This window comes from Erithacus rubecula (assembly GCF_903797595.1).
Source record: "Erithacus rubecula genome assembly, chromosome: 1".
Classification (NCBI taxonomy): Eukaryota; Metazoa; Chordata; class Aves; order Passeriformes; family Muscicapidae; genus Erithacus; species Erithacus rubecula.
In genome coordinates, this window is record NC_136658.1 from 19,584,898 (window position 1) to 19,603,865 (window position 18,968).

General features: G+C 42.2%; 1 protein-coding gene across 1 annotated transcript; it reads right to left on the minus strand.

The window, feature by feature from the left end:
• Positions 1 to 550: 550 nt before the first annotated feature.
• On the minus strand, positions 551 to 18,418 carry TTF2 (transcription termination factor 2). Its single transcript, XM_079309717.1, has 23 exons — positions 18,308 to 18,418; positions 18,114 to 18,225; positions 17,822 to 17,908; positions 16,656 to 16,722; positions 15,205 to 16,161; positions 14,235 to 14,361; positions 13,197 to 13,379; positions 12,828 to 12,985; positions 11,899 to 11,980; positions 11,475 to 11,588; positions 10,719 to 10,869; positions 9,927 to 10,032; positions 8,778 to 8,968; positions 7,775 to 7,928; positions 6,911 to 7,002; positions 6,113 to 6,195; positions 5,524 to 5,663; positions 4,599 to 4,769; positions 3,954 to 4,012; positions 2,959 to 3,112; positions 2,768 to 2,850; positions 1,740 to 1,814; positions 551 to 908 (listed from the first exon to the last, which is right to left on the minus strand). The coding sequence occupies exons 1-23, from the start codon at positions 18,333 to 18,335 to the stop codon at positions 764 to 766; spliced, it is 3,519 nt and encodes a 1,172-aa protein (XP_079165843.1). The 5' UTR covers positions 18,336 to 18,418; the 3' UTR covers positions 551 to 763.
• Positions 18,419 to 18,968: the final 550 nt, after the last annotated feature.

Here is an 18,968-nt window from a genome sequence, read left to right on the forward strand (position 1 = left end):
GAGATACAGTTTTGTTCAGTTCTGTAGATAACTGTGCAACCAAACTTATTTACCATTCCTTTAAAATAATTTCAATACCAAAACCACACACATCACTTTGCATCAGAAATTGGCTAGTTCATTGATTGCAGGTGCTAGACCTTAAACTTCAGAATTCCCTCAAAACTAATACTCAGGAAAAAAAATCCCCACAATTAGGAACTCAGGTTCTGTTTCATAGAAACATAACAAATCTAAGTCCCTGCTTCAGTAAATATTTTGAGCAGGGTAGAAAAAGTCCTCCTCAAGAACAAAGTCTCCTTTGTTGTATTTGTTGTATTGTGCAGTATTCCTCTAAGTACTTCCTTAATTTTGTTACTTGAAATTCTAAAATTTATAGTCTTCCTACAGAATCATGCTCAATTTTTTTTCCTTACTTCATGCCCACACAAACTCTGAACTTCCCTATCTCATGTTTGTCTCTCTTGTTCTTGTTCTATGTCTGTCCATTTCTTGCCTTGAAAATGAAAGTTATCTAACTAGAAGCCATTGACAGAAAACCAAGAACCAGTTTTGTTTCAAATTAACAGCTTAACTTTATTAACCTTTGGATACACGATCAATATTGAAACTAGTTATTGAAGTTGATAACTTTCCAGAACAGTTATAAAAATGTAGTTCAAAATAAGTGACACCTCAAAACAGAAGTCTTATGTTGAAATCTGCACAGTTACTCAGTTGCACTAGGTATAAATTACTTTCTGTTGGGCATTGCAAATCATAATTAGATGCCAAAGAGAATTTTGAGGTCAGCCAGAGTGAGCTTAGTGAAGGTCTCTCCTTTGCCTGATAGAACCTGCTGGGCAAGACCTTTCTTCCTCTTCTGGAGTTGCAGGATCTTTTCTTCTACTGTTCCTTCACAGACAAACCTAAAAAACAAATTTAAAAAAGACAAAACAAAACCACACCATCAAGTACTACAAAAAAATGTCAGTGTTATATGAACACTTCTCCAGTAAGTTTCAAAAGATTCATCATACTTAGAAATTAATAATTAGCCAACTATGTGACTGACAAAATACTTTTCCTCCTAATTTATCTCAAACTGAGACAACCTCTGAACAGAAACCAGCTGTCCTCATATCCAACCATGATAACATTTCAAATATAAGTCTGATGCATTTCAGGTCTCAACTTTGGTCATCTGAAGTAACAGTAATTCTGTGACAAAATCCTGTAATTATTATTTGATAACTGATGGCACCTATTACACAAAAAACATTGTACCCAAAATAACATTTTAGATTCCAGTCTTTGAATGTGCTGTGCATTTATAACTAAGTTAATTTTTCACTACTTAGTTACAGATACTTTTTCCAAAAGTCAACTTTGCCACGTATTAGAAGTGCTTTATGTGGTTTTTATTAATGATACTAGAACGGTTCAGGCTTAGGGATCATGGTGAAAAAATCTCCACTTAATTAAGAGAAATGGTTTGGTGCCCAAACTGTTCTCAGGAATGAATAGGACATTCCCAAAAATCCACAGGCTGAAAAACAAGAAACCTATGCTAGATGTCAGGACAGCAACATGCATGCAAGTGCCACACAGAACACATGAAAACATTTTTATCTCGGTGCCCAAACCTCAGTGTCAGACCTTGTGTCCAGCTCTAAGTAGTGAAACCAAGGTCTTGTCTCACTGACTAAAGCCAGACAATATAGGCAGCAGCTCCTCATTCTGCCAAGTAAAATGCTGACCTGTGTATCACAACATCCTTCTGCTGCCCCACACGGTAGATGCGGTCACAGGCCTGGTCCTCCAGAGCAGGATTCCTACAAGGTAATTAAAACAAAAACAAAAGCTTGCCTCATTTTCCTACCTTCAGGAAATCATGTTTTCTTCCTCTGTAGAACTAAAACTGCTCCCAGGCTACCTTAGGTTTACTAGCTTGATGGCCAGCCTTCACCCTGGCTGTATTTCCCTTTGCCCTGGGTTCCACACAAAGCCCACTGCGTGACAGAGACCACTGGTCCATGCAGCCCCAAGTCTGGCAAACACTTGCTACTCAGAGAAAGCTGAGAGTAGGTGGTGAGCAAAGAGAGTGAAGCAAAAAGGCAAATCCCAGTGAAAGAGGCCATCAACTCAGGAATATTTACATAAGAGATGGGTCCATCTGACAAAGTTACAGGGATACTTGCTGGTGTAACTTCTATACTGCAGAAGCATCTCCTTAATGCTACTACTCAGCAGCTGGTTTTGTATGAGGCACATTAGTTTGATTTGTAAGCTCTTATGAGTAACATTTAATTCTACAATTCTGATTTTGATGAGACAAAACAAGTATCAGGAGCTTGCACACACTCGTAAGACCCAAAGGTACTCTAGCTGTGCCCAGTTATTGACTATGCTCTATTTGTTTCAAGCCAAACTGCCTGTAAGCATTACTACACCATTTCCATAACTGCAAGAACTTAAGCCAGGGACTGCCAAGTCTCTGGTAGCCTTTTGTGACAGAGCTGCATACTTGCTTCTTTGGATTGCTCTTACATTCCTCTATTTTTCCTTGCCCCTACAGAACTATACTTCAGGGCAGTGAGCACTGGATGGACAAATCAGATGAAAGCTGTAGTAAAAACACTCTTCCACAACTAACCCCTTACCCCTACTATAAGCTAAAGTCCTCCCTCCTAACCCAGTTGCATCAGACATTACAATACATACAGGGAGAAAGCAAGCAGCATGCCCTACATATCCTCTCCAAGATAGAACTTGTATTTGCCTTTACCAGTGCATGTCAAGGAGAAAGAGATGGTTTCCTCCAGTCAAGTTCAGGCCAACGCCTCCAGCCAGCAAGGAGACCAACATTACCTTCAAAAGCCAAAAGAGCATTAAGGAACTTGTTTACAGTCACCCAGTCAGACATCATAGCTGCTCACAGCAGTGCTAGGGGACTGTTTCCCTGCCCTGAATGCATACCTGAGGCCCTTTGGGATTGTTATTGAACTCTTCCACCACATCCATCCTCTGCTTGGGATTGACAGAGCCATCCACTGTGGCGTACTTCAGCCCCAGGCGCTTCAGGTGCACAGCCACAACTTGGAGCATGCTTGTCCACTGAGAGACAACCACGCTGCACAGAGAACAGGGAGTTCACAACAGCTCTCTCTGCACTGGAACAGCTTGGTCATTGCAGTGTCTCACCCAAGGGGCTACAACAATTCAAGCACCCTTCCCCACTGCAAACTGGAGCCAAGCCCCTTCCCAATTCAGAAACAGAGGTGTAGTGGTAGAACTTGCTGTGGAAGGCTAATATCCAATAAACTTCACAAAAATTAGGTCTATAACATTCACCTCTTTTTTTGGATTTTATATTTCCACCTCCCAATGACAAACCTGAGTCACAACACAGTTTCTTCTGCAAAACACAAAATCAATAGCAACACCAAATTTAGATTCACTCTAGCTTTTCACTCCCCAATTTCTTGAACTAAAACAGTTTGTGAGGCAGTAATTTGTTTGATAGTTTCTTGAAAGGGACCAAAAGCAAAGTTGTTCCCATTCTTATGATGGGAATGATTATTGGAAAAGATTGGAATCAATGCATTCCTTTAACCTTAACAGGTGCAGTTTTAATCTCTACTTTAGTCCTCCACTTTTTTGGGTTCTGGGGTGGGCAAATATTTCTCATCACAACTAAATATTCCCAATCCTACTTCTGGAGAATAGTCTTCCTGGGCCTTGAGATTTCTCGCACATTCCCTTATGTTTACACTTACCTGTATCTTAAACTCCCCTCTGTTGTCCTAGACTTTTTTTTTCCTCAACAGTTGTGTTCAACTACTGCAGTACTGTCACCATTTTACCATACCATGAGTTTTGTATTCAGTTATTTTAAGCTATTTCTGCTGTTTTCAAGAAACAGTGTGCTTCTCTGAATCACTATGACTAAAGAAAAGAGCATGTTTGCTAACCTTTTCTGAGGCTCTGAGTGACTCTGAATAGTTTTCAATTCAGCCAGGAGTTGAGTTATCTGCAGGTAAAAAGATACAAAACATTAGTCTGCTTGTTCTCATAATCCAGTTCATGCTTGGATATTCTTTATTAAAACTAGAAACTAATCAGAATAGCTTTTCAACTGGAATTTCTTCTGTGCTTAGATTTTGAGGAGATTTTATTAGTAATTGGTGAGAATACTCCCACCACAGAAAACAGGGCCAGGAAATCAAATCATACAAGCCTGTCTTACAGATTCCAACCTTCCTGTGAGAAGTTATTGCAACCATTTAATGCACCTTCTTGTTGCCATCCCTTTCTTTCTAGCTCATCACAAGCACTATGGTCTCATATACAAGCTCTTCTGAGCTTCTGGGAATCTACTGCTTAAGATTTTCACTTACAGTTTTTCAGCAGTCACATTCTCACAGCTTTACTAGAATTACCCCTCAGTATGTGAGAAGTTGGAGCCTTCCAGAAGGAGTTTGGCAGGCTATCAACCTAACTCATCTCATTTCATCTCAACTGGCAACTTAACCTAATCTGCAATTACCAAGGTGTAATGAGCCATTTAAGAGGCAAAGTGCTTCTCGAAGAAGGTAAAAATGCCACAACCAGAATACCTTGGTGCTCTCCCTGGTGATGTCAAAGATATCTGATTGAAAAGCTGTGCCATTGAGGTAGACTGTTGATTTGGAATCAGGGGTCTGGAGCTCAGACAGTGTCAGAGCACCAAGTTGTTCCTCAATGGAGAGTGCAAGGCCTTCACTGTTCAAGTTAACTTGATCCAGAGCCTGTGGGAAGAATGCAAACTAAGAAGGGATCACAGTCAAGCCTGAGATCAAACTCAGTATTGATCCAGCCTGCACAGTATCTGCTGAGGACACTGGGTTTGAAGGATGCTATGCAATATGAAGATAAAACAATTAAGAAACACTACTGGATCAAACAGTCCCTTTGGACCTTTATTCTGCCCCAAAAGGGGCAGTGTATGGCAAGCATGTGATTATACCCATTTCCTGTGGTCCAGTCTCCTCAGACTTTCCCACAGCATTTAACAACTGCAGGATTACAGATGTTAGAACATAAATTCCTGTCTGTTCCCCTAATAGCTGAACTTTCTCTACACCTGCTATATATGTAGTTCAGAGCCAAGAATTCCTGAAAGATTACTCTGCTTCATGCAAGGCAATCTCAAAGCACTCACAGAGCTCTCCAACACACAAGCCATTGGAACAGGCTACACTTGTGCACTTTTCAAGGCTAGGTTAAGATTAAGACTTCTTCAGAATTAAAATTCTAGTTCCCTTTTTATCTGAATAAAGGTATTTCCAAAGACAGAGCTGCCCATATAAATCATGCTGGGGAACTCTTCAATAGAAGGCAAGCTCACCTAAAACATCTGGGGCTTTAAAACACAGAGTCCTAAAATTGACTCTGTTCATACTCTCATAGCTAAGAGAAGCAAAGGTGTTACCAAGTCTGTTAACTTATATGAACACTTAAAGGAACCTCAGAAATCCCCCCAGATGACTACAATGCAATTACCATTTTCAGTAAGGAGAGATGGCAGCAGCACTGACGGAGCCTCAAGAGCATGGATAAGACATGGACAGTACTTGAGACGTGGGAGGCACTTTGTGAGCCTGCTAGAAATTCCTTTTGACTGACTCCAAACTCTTGTGCAACTGTCAAGGAAGGAAGACAAAACATCAAGAGCTCTTGGAGGCATTTCCAAGCGCTGCCCATTCACCTCCAGGAAGAGGTTCATGAAGAGAAGTCAAGAATGAACAGGCAAGCAAATACCTGATTTAACATAGGAGCACACCAACCCCCACTTTAATTAAAAAAAGAAAAAAGGCAACAACACAAGTATGATATATCATACACTAATGCTGACATACGTTATCTGAGCAACTAGACCTTTATTTCATAGGAAATATTAGACCCAGAACAGTTAAGAGATTTTCCCAGAGCCACAACAATGAGAACACACTTTTAGAATACTAAGGTAAGTCTTTGTAACATGAGGGGAGCATTTTCCAAAGAATTTCTGACCCCAGGTCTGTTCCCCCTTCTGAACTGTGCACTTAAAAGCCACTTTTGCAGATGTTTTCAGGGGAGGACACACTCAAACCTTTCTCAAAGGGGTTACCACCATCATACTCTCTGCCTTCGTTTTTCTGTTCTTGTCTCTTTAAGTAGGATTGTAGTGTTGACCTGTGAAAATAAGACAAAGACTGAGATCCACAGCAAGAAAAACAGAAAGAAGGACTTGAGCTTAGCAAGCTGATGATGCATTAAGGTAAGAAAGGTTTCATTTATCATTAAGTCATAAAACAATCACAAAGAACCCCCCAGTTTTGTTTAACTTGAGTATGATCAAAACCAAAGATGCATTTTGGAAATCACAAGAGAAAGCAAGTCTGCCTTTTGAGTATGAGAACACCTTTAAATGTATATTTAAAAGGAAGGAAAATTCTTTACAGTGAGACTACTGAAAGAGCCTAGGAGAACACATAGTGATTCTGGCTTGCATTACAGCTATCTGGAAAGGCCAGCATAATTTCTAATTGTATAAGAATCACAGAGCAAAGATGGTAATTCTCTCCTTTACAGGTGCTCACACAGCATCATTTAAGAATTATTTGATGCAATTCCAAGTATTTGGAGTGTTGAAATTTGTAAGATTAAGTATAAGGCTAGAATACAAAGCCCATATGAGGCATGAATATATGGGAGAAAAGAAATTAATGAGTTTTGTCTACTATCCAAACAAGCAATGTATTTTCAAACATACTAGACAGATAAATCAGAAGAGAAAAAAACAAGAGTTTGTCCAAAAGCTCTCCTCATCTAAAGTGAATTCTTCTTCTGATTTCCATATCAACAAGAAAAACCCCACAGAATACCATATCTCTACCCACGTTCATACCTGGATCTTGCAAAGAGCACATTGTACACAGACTGCTCCTCTGCTGTAAGTTTTAACTGATGCAAGCGCGTGCTACGCTGGGGCAGAGATACCTGAAGTGAAAATTCACAGGATCAGATGTATGTAGTGCAAAAGTCTTAGAGACCACCACAAACACCAGCCATCCAAGATTTAATAGTACTCCAAGTCTCAGAAGATAGCTGTTTGTTCACTAAAGCCATATGTATTAATGCAGTTATGACACAACAGAGATATTCACAGAACTCCAAGGATCCTGGTTAATATTCAGAGTAAAATCTTTATTCCAGCTCATCCAATAACAAGAGGCATGAGCTACTGTGTATGAGCTGCTCAACAGCTACCACGGAAGGCTTAATTTTTGTGTTGTTAAAGTAACTTATTTCCCAATTCAAAATCAGACAGTACAGCAAAACTATACCTTTTAAAGGCTCAAGACACACCTATGACCTAGTACTCCATTCAACAGACTGTAAAAAGCAATGTAGGAAGCCAATGCTCCAGCACAGACCAGGTCCATTTGACACGTGGCAGCTTGGGTTCTCAAGAGAGCTAGGCTAGTCCAGTGATCTAGACTAAGCTTCCACTGAGTGTTCATCTATGTGCAACTGCTTGGCATATTTTTGTCTGCATGTGATTTATAACTGAAATGTTTCACGATTCTCTTTAATTCTGCTTTCTGTGTAAGCAACCAAAGCATCCCATAGGCATTTGATTCTCTTGCTCAAGAGACTGCAGCAGATAGGAAGCCCCACCAATTACAAAGTAATGCATGTAAATAACTAACTGTGTACTGCAAAGAAAACAATGGAATGATGGTATAGTTCTGGAGGGTGAAGTTCTTACCAGGGGCTTGCCAGCTGAATCCAGCTGGTCCTTCATTCTCTGCAGTAAGAGGCTCCTGGTTAAGAGGCTCAGCCTCTCCCCTCCCTTCCTTGTGTTGTTATCTACCTGGTACTTCCACACTTTGTATTCATCAAAAGGAGAGCAACGTAGAAACCTGTGACAGGAAGGAAGGAGATGCCATACCAAGGGAAGAAGAGTTCTTCACTTACTCTGGAGTGACCAGAACCAAATTCCATGCTACCAAAACAATTTCTAAATGCCATAACTGCATGACCAAGGAGCAGTAAAACATTTCCAGTGTAATGATGATGATAACTTGTTTGCTTAGATGTCCTACCATCACTAATACTGTAAGCACCTGTTTCTGATTCTGTACTTGCCACTTCCTCTTAGCTTGTTATGTTTCAAGCATCACCAGCAAACAAAGGACATGAAGATGCAGAGGCACTTGCCAAAAAGCATATTTATCTGTTATTTCAAAATAGCAATCTTCTTACTTGGCAATTAATTTCAATTATCCAAAATTAATTTCAAATACAAGTTCTCTCTGGTTCTCCAACACCATTTGTAACCTTCCCCCCCTCAGCAGTGAGGGGCACCTGTTTATCATTGTTCAGAAGATTCAGAGTTTTCACCCTTTCCTTCAATGCCCTTGTAGCACAACACTCCAAGAAGGTCGTCCCAGGCTGCCCTGGTAACAACAGGGATTAACTCAAAACCTCTGTTCATTAAAATTGGTTTTGTGCATACTCATCTTGAAAGCAAAGGAGATCCAAAGTAATTTCCCCTTTGTTCTCTGTGGAGGCAGAAAAGCTACATGCAACAGCAGACACATAGCCTAGTGCAATGCCTTTGCAATCCAGTGCTAAGCATTAATATAACTAATCCTATTACTCCACATATCTTAGAGACATCTCAAACTTAGAAACAACTTCAGCACTTCATCAGAGAAGAATTACTAGGACTGGATCCCTGTCCATGTGATCACGTGCAGCCTGCTCACCTCAGGAGAGAGTACATGTCCAGCAAGTTGTTCTGTATCGGCGTCCCAGTGACAGCCCATCTGGCACTGGCTCTCAGTTTGCACACAGCTATAGAGGTTTGAACCCGTGGGTTTTTAATATTGTGAGCTTCATCCAATATAATTCGAGCCCAAGCTACCCTGAGCAGAGGGGAACAGGGAGATGATCCACTCTGAAAGAAAAAGCAGACTACAATCTGAAGCAAAACCTAGGTTCTCCACCAAGGAGCCACAAGCAAATGCATTTTTCCAGCAAGAAGTCTTATCCTGATGATAGTCAGCAGCAGTTTGTGCTTTTACTGCCATGTAAGGAATGGTCTCCAAAAATTATATCTTTAAAGCTTCCACATTTAAAGTTTATAAGCCAAAAGTTACCTCAATAACAATTTCTAGTATTTTGCTCGTTTTCTTGCTTTTATCATATAATGTTCTTGCTTCAAGAGGTGTTTCATATCAAAGGTTTGCTATGCTGAGATGAAGGACCACATATAATTATTCTGATCTCTCAAAATTGTATAGATGCCACCTAGAAGTTTAGGAAATTCCAAGTCCTGTTTTCTTCAAGAGCTATATCTAGAGCTGTGCACAAAGGCAGAAGACAGCAAGGGACTTTCTCTACACTGTGTAGTCATTGCAGTCAGCATTCAGCAATCGTGTCATTATTTTCATAGCCCAGCCAGCACACTGCTGTTGATCTTCAAGGCAGCAGGGAGGCTGCCTCAGTTCAGACTGAGCACAACAGGTTTCTGGTAGTTTGGAGTGACATTAGTGCTTCAAGCAACAAAGAACATCAAACAGGAGATTCTTCTGCTCCTTCACCTCAAAAGAATGAGATTCACCATGGCATTCTTAAAATTACTTCTTAAGACATTTCAACTCTATTCAATGTAGCATATTCTATAAGTCTACAGAACAGATATATTGTGAATATATCTGTTCTTCTTGCTGCACCTCACAGCACTTTCATCATTTTGGTTTTACAAAAATAATCAACAGGGGCTTATAGAAAAAAAAAATCAAGCTGCTGGTCACTGTAGGACACATAAGGTACTACTTAAAACAAGAATGGTTTGCAACACCTCAGAAAGAACAAAACCTTAAGGCAATTCCCTACTGATGTTGGCTTCTCACCCCCACATCATAGTCCTGAGCAGGGACTTCTCCCTCCTCTTTGCTTGTGGGAATCTCCTTGGAGAGAAGGCTGTAGGTTGTGACAACAACATCATATCCAGAAAGCCTGAATGAAGGGAAAGTAGTAATCAGGAGCAAGAACAAATAAGGAATTCATTTTGCAAGAAAGACTAAATGCATGCTGAAGAATGCATTTAAGAACTACACAGCACTATAGGAGCTAAAATGCTGAGTTTTACAGAAAACTGAGCTTCATTGCAGTCAAACAGGAATGACACATCATCCCCATTTTATGGACACTGGAAGTAGACACATCAAGCTCAAAATGACAGTAAAAGCCCATTGACCAGAATGCACATCACATGGCATGAGCCCTGCTGAGAGCCTGGCACCCAGGAATACTGCTCAGAATGGCCTGAATAGGTCTAGAAAACACACTGATCTATATGTACAACTCATAAAAAATACAACTACAAAGCACAATTATGGAAGAAACTGCCATTGACAATCCTTGCAAGCAAGAGATCTTTTAGAGCATAAACACCTTTTTTTTTTTTTTTTTTTTGGTAACAGAAGCAGCAATAGCCTCCACGAGAACCATGGGCACAGGCTATAAATGTTTTATTAAATAGACCTTGAGAGCACACATCAGCCTGACCTTCTGGGCCTTCCACATTTCAATACTTCATGTTCTCTCATCATTCTACATCCACTGAATTTCAACTTGGATAAACAATCTCTTGCTACATAACATTTTGCTTTTCTTGGTGGTATTTATGGTTTAGCACTTACACCTCTGCATGTTTATCTCGATTTGAGCCGTGGTACAAATAAACCCTCAGTTTGCCAAAGGCCACGCGTTTCTCAATCTCTTTCTTCCAGTGATGGATCAAGGATGCAGGACAAATGATTAAAGTGCCATGGGAAGGGACAACAGTGAAGTCTAAAAGAAAATATTGCAGACAAGCTTCAATGTCTTCACATTAGACTAGAACGAAGACAGAATTTTTGGAAATTCACAATTGAGAAGAGTCTCCAGCCAGTTCCATGAGAATACAGACAGTACAGACTGTAGACACAGAAGCAGTACTCCTTAAAAAAACACTAATAAAAAAAGACAGTGTCTGTGGACAAGATAAAAGTAATATTTGGGAGAGTGTTGGAAAGAAAAAAGATCAGTCACAGGGAGGTAAGTAGTAGCTATTTTAAGTCCTTATGAAAACTATGCATGTTTTAAAAACTGAAACCTTTTGCAAATCCAGCATATGCTGGCTTTAACTATTTCAGGAAAACAGAAAAAAAAATCCCCAAACAATAAGTAATGAGTTGGAAAATCCTACACATCCAATGGAAGACAAAAATGACTCTGATCAAAAGAAAAGCCATGCAAGGAAGCACAGTAAAATTTAGCCAAATTAAGTTTCCTGCAGAAGGAAAGTGAGTACAGATAGTGTATTGTTCTACAACCCCTTAACCTGTAATGCTTTAGGCATTTCAGATGGCACTTCATCATAATGTATGAGCTGCAGGACAGAAGCAATTCTGTACCATTTCTGGATAGCCATATTTCTAACGTCTCCTTTCTTTTCTCTGTCTTCAGCTGCTTCTGGGCCAGAATAAGAGCAATCATCGTTAGAGTCTTCCCCAAGCCCATGTCATCCGCTGCAAAAAGATGCATGCAAGTTATTACCTGCAGAAATGAGCCCCCTTGGACCTACATTGAGGGAAATACTACAACAGAAAGTGCCCTGGGGAGCCCAGAAAATCAACAACACACAGATAGAAATTTCACACAAGTTCAGGGTATGATAAAGGAATTGGTTAATATCTGTGCTTGGTAACAGAGCACAGAAAATAAGCCCTTTTGACATATCTATAAAATAACCAGTTATTGCCCTCCAAGTAAGTTACATGCAAAACTTTGCTGCGATAGATCTGCTCCACAAAATCACTTTGCTGTTCTGTTGCTCACCCAGAATTCCTCCACATGGCCTCTGACTCTCTCTCCAGAGGAGCCATGCAAGCGCCTGTTTCTGGTGCTGCAGCAGTGGGACCTGAGGGGGTGAAGGAGACAGAGGATTTGAAGGAAACACCTGGCAAAATGTAGACACCTCTGCTTCCTGTACCAATTATCCTGTTAACTGTTTTACTACAATCCTATGGAAAGGAGTTTAACTACCTGTTTCCACATGGGCTGGGATACCCATGGCATCTAGTAGGAGGCAGGAGACCACAGTACCATAGATGAATTTTCCTAATGTTGCCTGCACTAACCAGCTTAGTGTCCAGAGTGCTCTCAGACAGCAGACAACAATGTCTTCTTCAGTTGGAAAATCCACTCCAGACTACCTTGCTTACAACTGTTATCTCTGTCAAGGAAAGGGATTGAAAACACTTCTTTTCTCATTGAGTTCAAGACCCCTACAGACTTTGAAACAGCAAGAGGGACTATATACTACCATCACAGGACATTCAGTGGCCTTCCCCACCACTGGAAAGGTCCCAAGACAATGTGACAAGTGACACAACATATAGCCACCTACACACCATCCTGCAGAGCCATGTGCCTTTATTCCAATACCTTGCATATTATCTCAAACAGATCAGAACTGCCTAATCTGGAACCCATCACATTGCATGAACTCAATCACCTGCAACACTTTTTTGAAATATTACTTCTTATAGCTCACCAGGAAGAATGAACAACGAGGTTCTCAGCCTATTCTTCACACCTCTGTTCTGCCAGTCAAGTACAAATAACATAGATGGAATGTAATTAAGAGGATCACCTTCTAGCAGGAGCAAGGTATGTCAAAGTGGGAAAGAAGGAATACTCTAGGGTACCATACAGAGGTTACAATTCATTCATCAGCATGACAGCTTCCATCCTTGCCAACCCACCTTCAGACCAGAGGGATCTTCAGCTGCTGTCTCCTCTGTTGGACAGGATTCTAGAGATTTGTGAAGATGATTAATAGCCTCAAATATGGCACTGTGTACAGCCCTGATTCGGTCTCCTGTCATTCCTCCCCCATACAGATTCTGCACACCAACACTCACTGCAAAGATACAGTACCAGAGATGTGTTTACAAACCCAACCTTCCTAAACAAATCTTCCACCTCAGAGATTGACCAGTGGCTACAGATGCCTGAGAGACAGTATGTAGTAACAAAAAAGGTACTCTCACATGTATCCACAAGTTGCAGGATTATTTCAGAAATAGTACTCAACAGTGTTCTCTGTAATGCTGAAGTCTTTCTATACTTACTTCCAAAACTTTGGCCACAGGAACCCAAAGTAGCAGCACCCAAGGGATGACTGTGTGAGCCTGGAGAGGCCTTTGCTGTAGGATCCTGAAGTGGGAGTGGTGTTATTAACTTCGTACCACCTGGCCTGCCAACTGGGTTAGACAAAGCTTCTTCATGGCAGCTGCTGCTTGTGCTGTCCTGCCCTTAAGGAGAAAGGAATCACAGGCTGAAAAGGTTACACAATGAACCTCAGAGCCTTGCCCTACAGCCCAGAGAAGAGTCTTCATTTTGCCCAATAGTCTGCTTGCAAAATACTATGCAGTGGTGGCACTAATTCAATAGCAGACTCCCACATCACCTGAGCCACTGCAACTACTAAAGTGTGCTCTTGGCCTGCTGCTGTGACAGGCAGTGAGTCCAGCTCCAGCCTCAGTACATGGTTTATAGCAACACAGTGAACTCTGCAACTGTGATCAGAGTAGTACAGACAAGGTGAATTTTGCACCCTGTTCCGAGATGATTTATTAATTTTGAAGACATCTCTCTTGTCAATATTATGAACACAAAAACTATCAAAACATCCAAGAACAAATGGGCCAAGAACTCATGAGCTTTTCTCTCTCAGGATTGGCACACTGGAAGGTGCTCATTTTCAATCTGGTAATTGGAATATTCAGTGACAACAACATGCATGAACAGCACAGTTCCAGAATGCAACAGTGGGAACTAACACTTCATTTGCATGTTCTCATAAAGATACCTGTCTCAATCATGTAGCCAAAGCTGAAATCCTAGATCCTAATGGTGGGAGGAAACTCCCTTGGAAAGCCACCACATTACAGGGCAAATATTTGAGTTGGTCCATTCATCTGCTCCCAGACATGCATTTTGCAATTAACACTTTTCATCTTCAGTAAATCTCAACAGATGTTTTATAGACCACAGGCCATATATAACTTCATGCTTTATTTCCTCCATATTAACAACTATTTTAAGACAAACCGTTTTGTAAACTTCTGGAACCAAAAAAAAAGAAAGAAAAAAATAAAATGCCCTACCTTTCTCAGTAGTATCTGCTGTTGAAATGTTAAGAGCACTGAGTGCAGCTTCCAAATCCTGCACTTGCTTTAATAACCGTTCCCCTTTATCTGGCAGCAACTGAACGTTCACTGTAGCCAATGTACTCTGCAAAAAAGAAAGAAACCAAAACTTGAGTGTGGTTACCAACCTCTCTCCCAGCACAGAACAATCAGGTCAGAAGTCTAAGAACTAATCTTATTCCATTTTAATCTGTATTTTGATACTGTTCTGTAATCTCCAAAAGCTTTCAAGTGCCATTCAATGCATTTAAACAGTCTTTTAGCAGAAACACTAATTAACCATTAGTGGTTTTTAGAAAATAGGAAGGACATAGGGACGACTCCTTTTTATGAAAAAGACAGGTGAGTCAGACAAACATCTCTCAAAACATCTACAACATTTAATCTACTTCCACCTTTCTATGCTTACACAAACAACAGTTCTGACTTTATTTCAAGGTTGTTCTGAACTCTAGAAAAACAGGAAGGGATTCATAATAAAAACTATAAAACATAGTGATTGGCAATTATTGAACAAAGAAAGCAAACAGGCAGGTTAATTTATTTCACTCTAGTGTGAGCTTTCATAGCTGTGTCTCTCCTATTGCACAAGGCCAAGAGGCTACCAGAAATAGCCATGTTATTGACAAAGGTTAAACTGGCTGTGCACTATTCCATTTTATGCAAATTACTTTCAGGGTAAAGGACAAGACACAACCTCAGGTGGGCAAAAACTGAACATCCCCAAAGGCAGAAGACTGTGTTACCTTAGAGGCAACCGGTTTGTATCTGCTTAATACAACCAGTCTGTACACAGGCTGAACTCCCTACCATGCCACATCTTCCTAAACCCCGTGAGGAAATGCCATATTCTGATGCCTGTCACCTTGGGGAAGTCATCTTGAAAACAGAACAATAAATCCCCCAAATAATAGGTGCAATAAATGACCTTTTTCTGTTTCAGCTGGACTACAAGTTGGTTATGAAGCACTTCAGGGTCCTGGGGTCCTTCCATGAGATGTGATGTTGCCGGTCCTGGCAAAGATGTCCCCTGCACACTCTTTCCTGATTTTCCTGAAGGAATCTCAACTGATTTCTCAGGTTTACTTTTACCTGATGAGGAACAAACAAATTGTACTTCATCACTGTCACTACCAGAGGCTTCACCAGGGGGCTGTGGCAGCCCTGGCCCGAGCTGTGCCTTGAGCAGCTCTGCCTCTGCCCCTCCTCTCAGGGCAGCACACTGCGATGCCAACTGTGTCCCTGATGGGGAAGGGACATCTTCCTTAGACACTGGTTTCATTTCACCATTCTTCTGACCAGTGCCATCTTTCTCTCTTGTGTCTTTATCCCTACAACTTTTTAAGCTTTCTTCTCCAAGCTGCTCCTCCCCTGGAGGTTTGGTACTTGTACTTGGCTTTCTAAGATCTAGTGGCAGGAGTTTTGATCTTGCACCTGGCTCCTTGCCCACAGAATCAGAAGGTTTCTTGGATTCCCTGCCACTGCCACCATATTTCTCTTTTTCTGAAAGTGTGTTTTTCCCTTTCCTGGTCTCAGAAAGGCAAAGCTTAGATTCAGACACTTTAATCTCCTGAAGTTCTGGGTCACTTTTACTTCCTGTGGATGTTTTCTTTTTATTTTTGAGTTCTTCAAGAGGTACTGACTCTATGGAGGAATCAGAGGTTGATCTCTTCTCTTTATGTGACACCAGCACACTCTCAGTCTCTGCATTAACTCCTTTTTCTTTACTTTCCTCTCCATTTCTTTGCTTCATTTGTTTCCAGGATGATGGTGCACAATTCTTGTCTAGCACTTTGAATGGATTTCTTTGGCTAATAGGATTGAAGAAAGGTACTGCTCTGGGCTGGGATTCCAAGGGTTTTGACACTTTGTTAGCCTTTGGATCCTGCAATACATAGTTGGGTGTAAATGCTAATGTACAAATTATTAAATTCTGTTCATGATACACGCAACTCGATCATCCTCTACCAAGATCATCTTTCCCATCATTTTAACAGAATCAGGACAGAATCATTTTAACAGAATCAGGATAAACATTCCATATGAAATCCAAAACAAAACAGCTGGTTTTCTACTTTCTTATAATTTCTATTGTGTCAACATAAGCACACTATTCAAATCAAGCACAACAGCACAATCTCTAGAAAAGAGGACAGCCAGGAATTAAATCCAAGTTTATTCTAAGACTGAAGAATAGTGACTACTTCACACAACTTAGGAGAAAGAAAAATCTCATCTAGAGGACAGCAGGCCTGATATACTTCTCAGCTGGCAAATATAAAATCTCCCATTAAGTAGTTTCAGAGGTGATTATGGTATATAGAATGAAAAGTCATGCCAGAATAAGGCAATACTATAATCCAAACAAAACACTCATACCTGCCATGGGACACTTCCACACCATTTCTTCCCATTCAACTTACTCTTAAGGCACCGGTAAAACAACCTACCAAGGATTAAAACAAGATTTCAATCCCAGGAGCCAGTAAAGAAACTCTTAGCATTCCTTTAAAAGCACTTTGCACCAAAAACCATCACAGACAAGTTCGACTAACCTGTACTTTACATTCAGACCTTTCCATAACAAAAGGCCATGAACACTGGCAACAGAGCTTTCAACAGGAGTAGTGTTCTCTGAATAAAGTTTCCTAGGGTTTGGGGTTTTTTTATTTTTATTTTAGCAACAAAAGAGTAACTGCTCACACAAAAATACTGTCTATGTTTAGAGCCTTAGAAGCATCTTACGATTTCAAGGTGCAAGGAAACAGTTCTTCTTCTAGTTAGACTGCACAGGCCACCTCATTTTTAAAGCAACTCAGGGACCAAAATACTCCAGATGTGATTTCTTTTTTAAACTAGCAGCTAACCAGGACTGCTGCAAGTACTTTATCAGAATTAACACTGCTGAATTTGATGCTGAGTTTGGATAAACCCAACCATGTTCAATTGTGTTAAAAACAAACATTATCTCATAACCCAGGTTTATACTATTGGATGTAACTGCTAATAAAAGTGGCAAACATTTGGAAACAGGGTAAGTGAAGGCCTCAGGGCTCGATAATGTTCTTCAGTTTTAGAAGGAAACTACAAGTCAGTCACCATCAAACAATTCCAAATGTTTCAACATGTGCAATAAACCCCGTTTCCACTATCAATGACTGGTAGTTCATCTCTCTCACTTGTTCAGAAATAATAGAGACCTAAGACCCTCCTGATCCTAAGAATAACCATCTTTATTTTTAAGAGGCAGCATCTTATGAAGTAAGTCTTCAAAGCTGCCATAAAATTGAGATACCCTAACAAGAGCCCTCCTTTTCCCACAGAACACAGGTACAGTTTAGGTGGATGTTAAATCATCATTAGAAAAAAACTATATAATCACAGGATCCAAGTTTTCTGACGTGCAGCTGTAAAAACTAAACGACCATTAGTAAGAATCAGTTTGAGAAGATTACTTTAAGCAATGAACATAGGATAAAGAAGGAGCATTGATTTTAACCGTTTGAAGGCAAACATTCGGTATTTAAAAAATCTGAGGAACTTACTGGTATTCATCTCTGTCCGGCTGCTGAACCAGGACTTGCAGCTCTACCACGCATCCCTCATGGATCAAGCAGTGAGAAGCAGGAACCCTGAAATGAGGAAAGGAGAAGCGGAACAACACAGACAAGGACTGCCCAGGAAACTGCCACCGCAAAACAATCACTCGCGACAAAACAAACGCTACTTAAGAAAACAAGTTAGCGACTGTTGACACAGCAGTGAACTTCCCTTAGGACAGCCAAGTGTGTCCCCTGCCCCATCGTGCCCCTCCTGCCGCCCCTGCCCTGCACCTACGGCGCTGGGAGGACGAAGCCGCAGGCAGCGGAGCTATGCGTCCCGCACACGTAGAAACTCTTCCCTTTGTTGGGGCCATCGCGGACGCCCGTTTTCAGGAAGCAGAGGGACCCTGCGGAGCGGAGAAGAGCGGAACTGGTCAGGCCAAGCCCCCCTCACAGCTCCCCTCACGGGGACCCCGGGCCGCCCCTCACCGTGCTCGGCGCACAGCACGGCCTCCATGGCCGCGCGTGCCGCCCGTTGAACCGGCCAATCCCGCCGGGCCGGCGCTCCCGCCAACCAGCGCGGGCAGGGGGGGCGCGGGCAGGGGCGGGGGCGGGCAGGGGCGGGGCGCGGGCAGGGGCGGGGCGCGGGCAGGGGCGGGGCGCGGGCAGGGGCGGGGCGCGGGCAGGGGCGGGGCGCGGGCAGGGGCGGGGCGCGGGCAGGGGCGGGGCGCGGGCAGGGGCGGGGCGCGGGCAGGGGCGGGGCGCGGGCAGGGGCGGGGCGCGGGAAGGGGCGGGGCGCGGGCAGGGGCGGGGCGCGGGCAGGGGCGGGCGCGGGCAGGGGCGGGGCGCGGGAAGGGGCGGGGCGCGGGCAGGGGCGGGGCGCGGGCAGGGGCAGCCAATCGCCGCTGCGCGGCGCGCCCCGAGGGCGGGAACAGAGATGCCGAGGGGGCACGGCCATATGACAAGGGGCGGGCCGTGGGCGTGGCCTAAAGCCCGCCCGGCGCGGATGGGGCCGCGCTCCACCCGGGACACCGCCCCGTGCTGGAAACGGCTCCAGCTGCCGCGCCTGGCAGGCTCATCCTGACGACACACGTTTAAAAGTAAAATACTTAAAAATGAATGTAAGTTGAAATAATAGTACAAACAAACA

Coding starts and splice junctions, on each gene's coding strand:
- TTF2 (XM_079309717.1), bottom strand. CDS start 18,335: ATGGAGGCCGTGCTGTGCGCCGAGCACG. Junction 11,589..11,898: donor GCCATGTGGAGGAATTCTGG/GTGAGCAACAGA, acceptor ATCTTTTTGCAG/CGGATGACATGGGCTTGGGG. Junction 8,969..9,926: donor CTCAGGACTATGATGTGGGG/GTGAGAAGCCAA, acceptor TTTTTCTTTCAG/AGTGGATCATCTCCCTGTTC.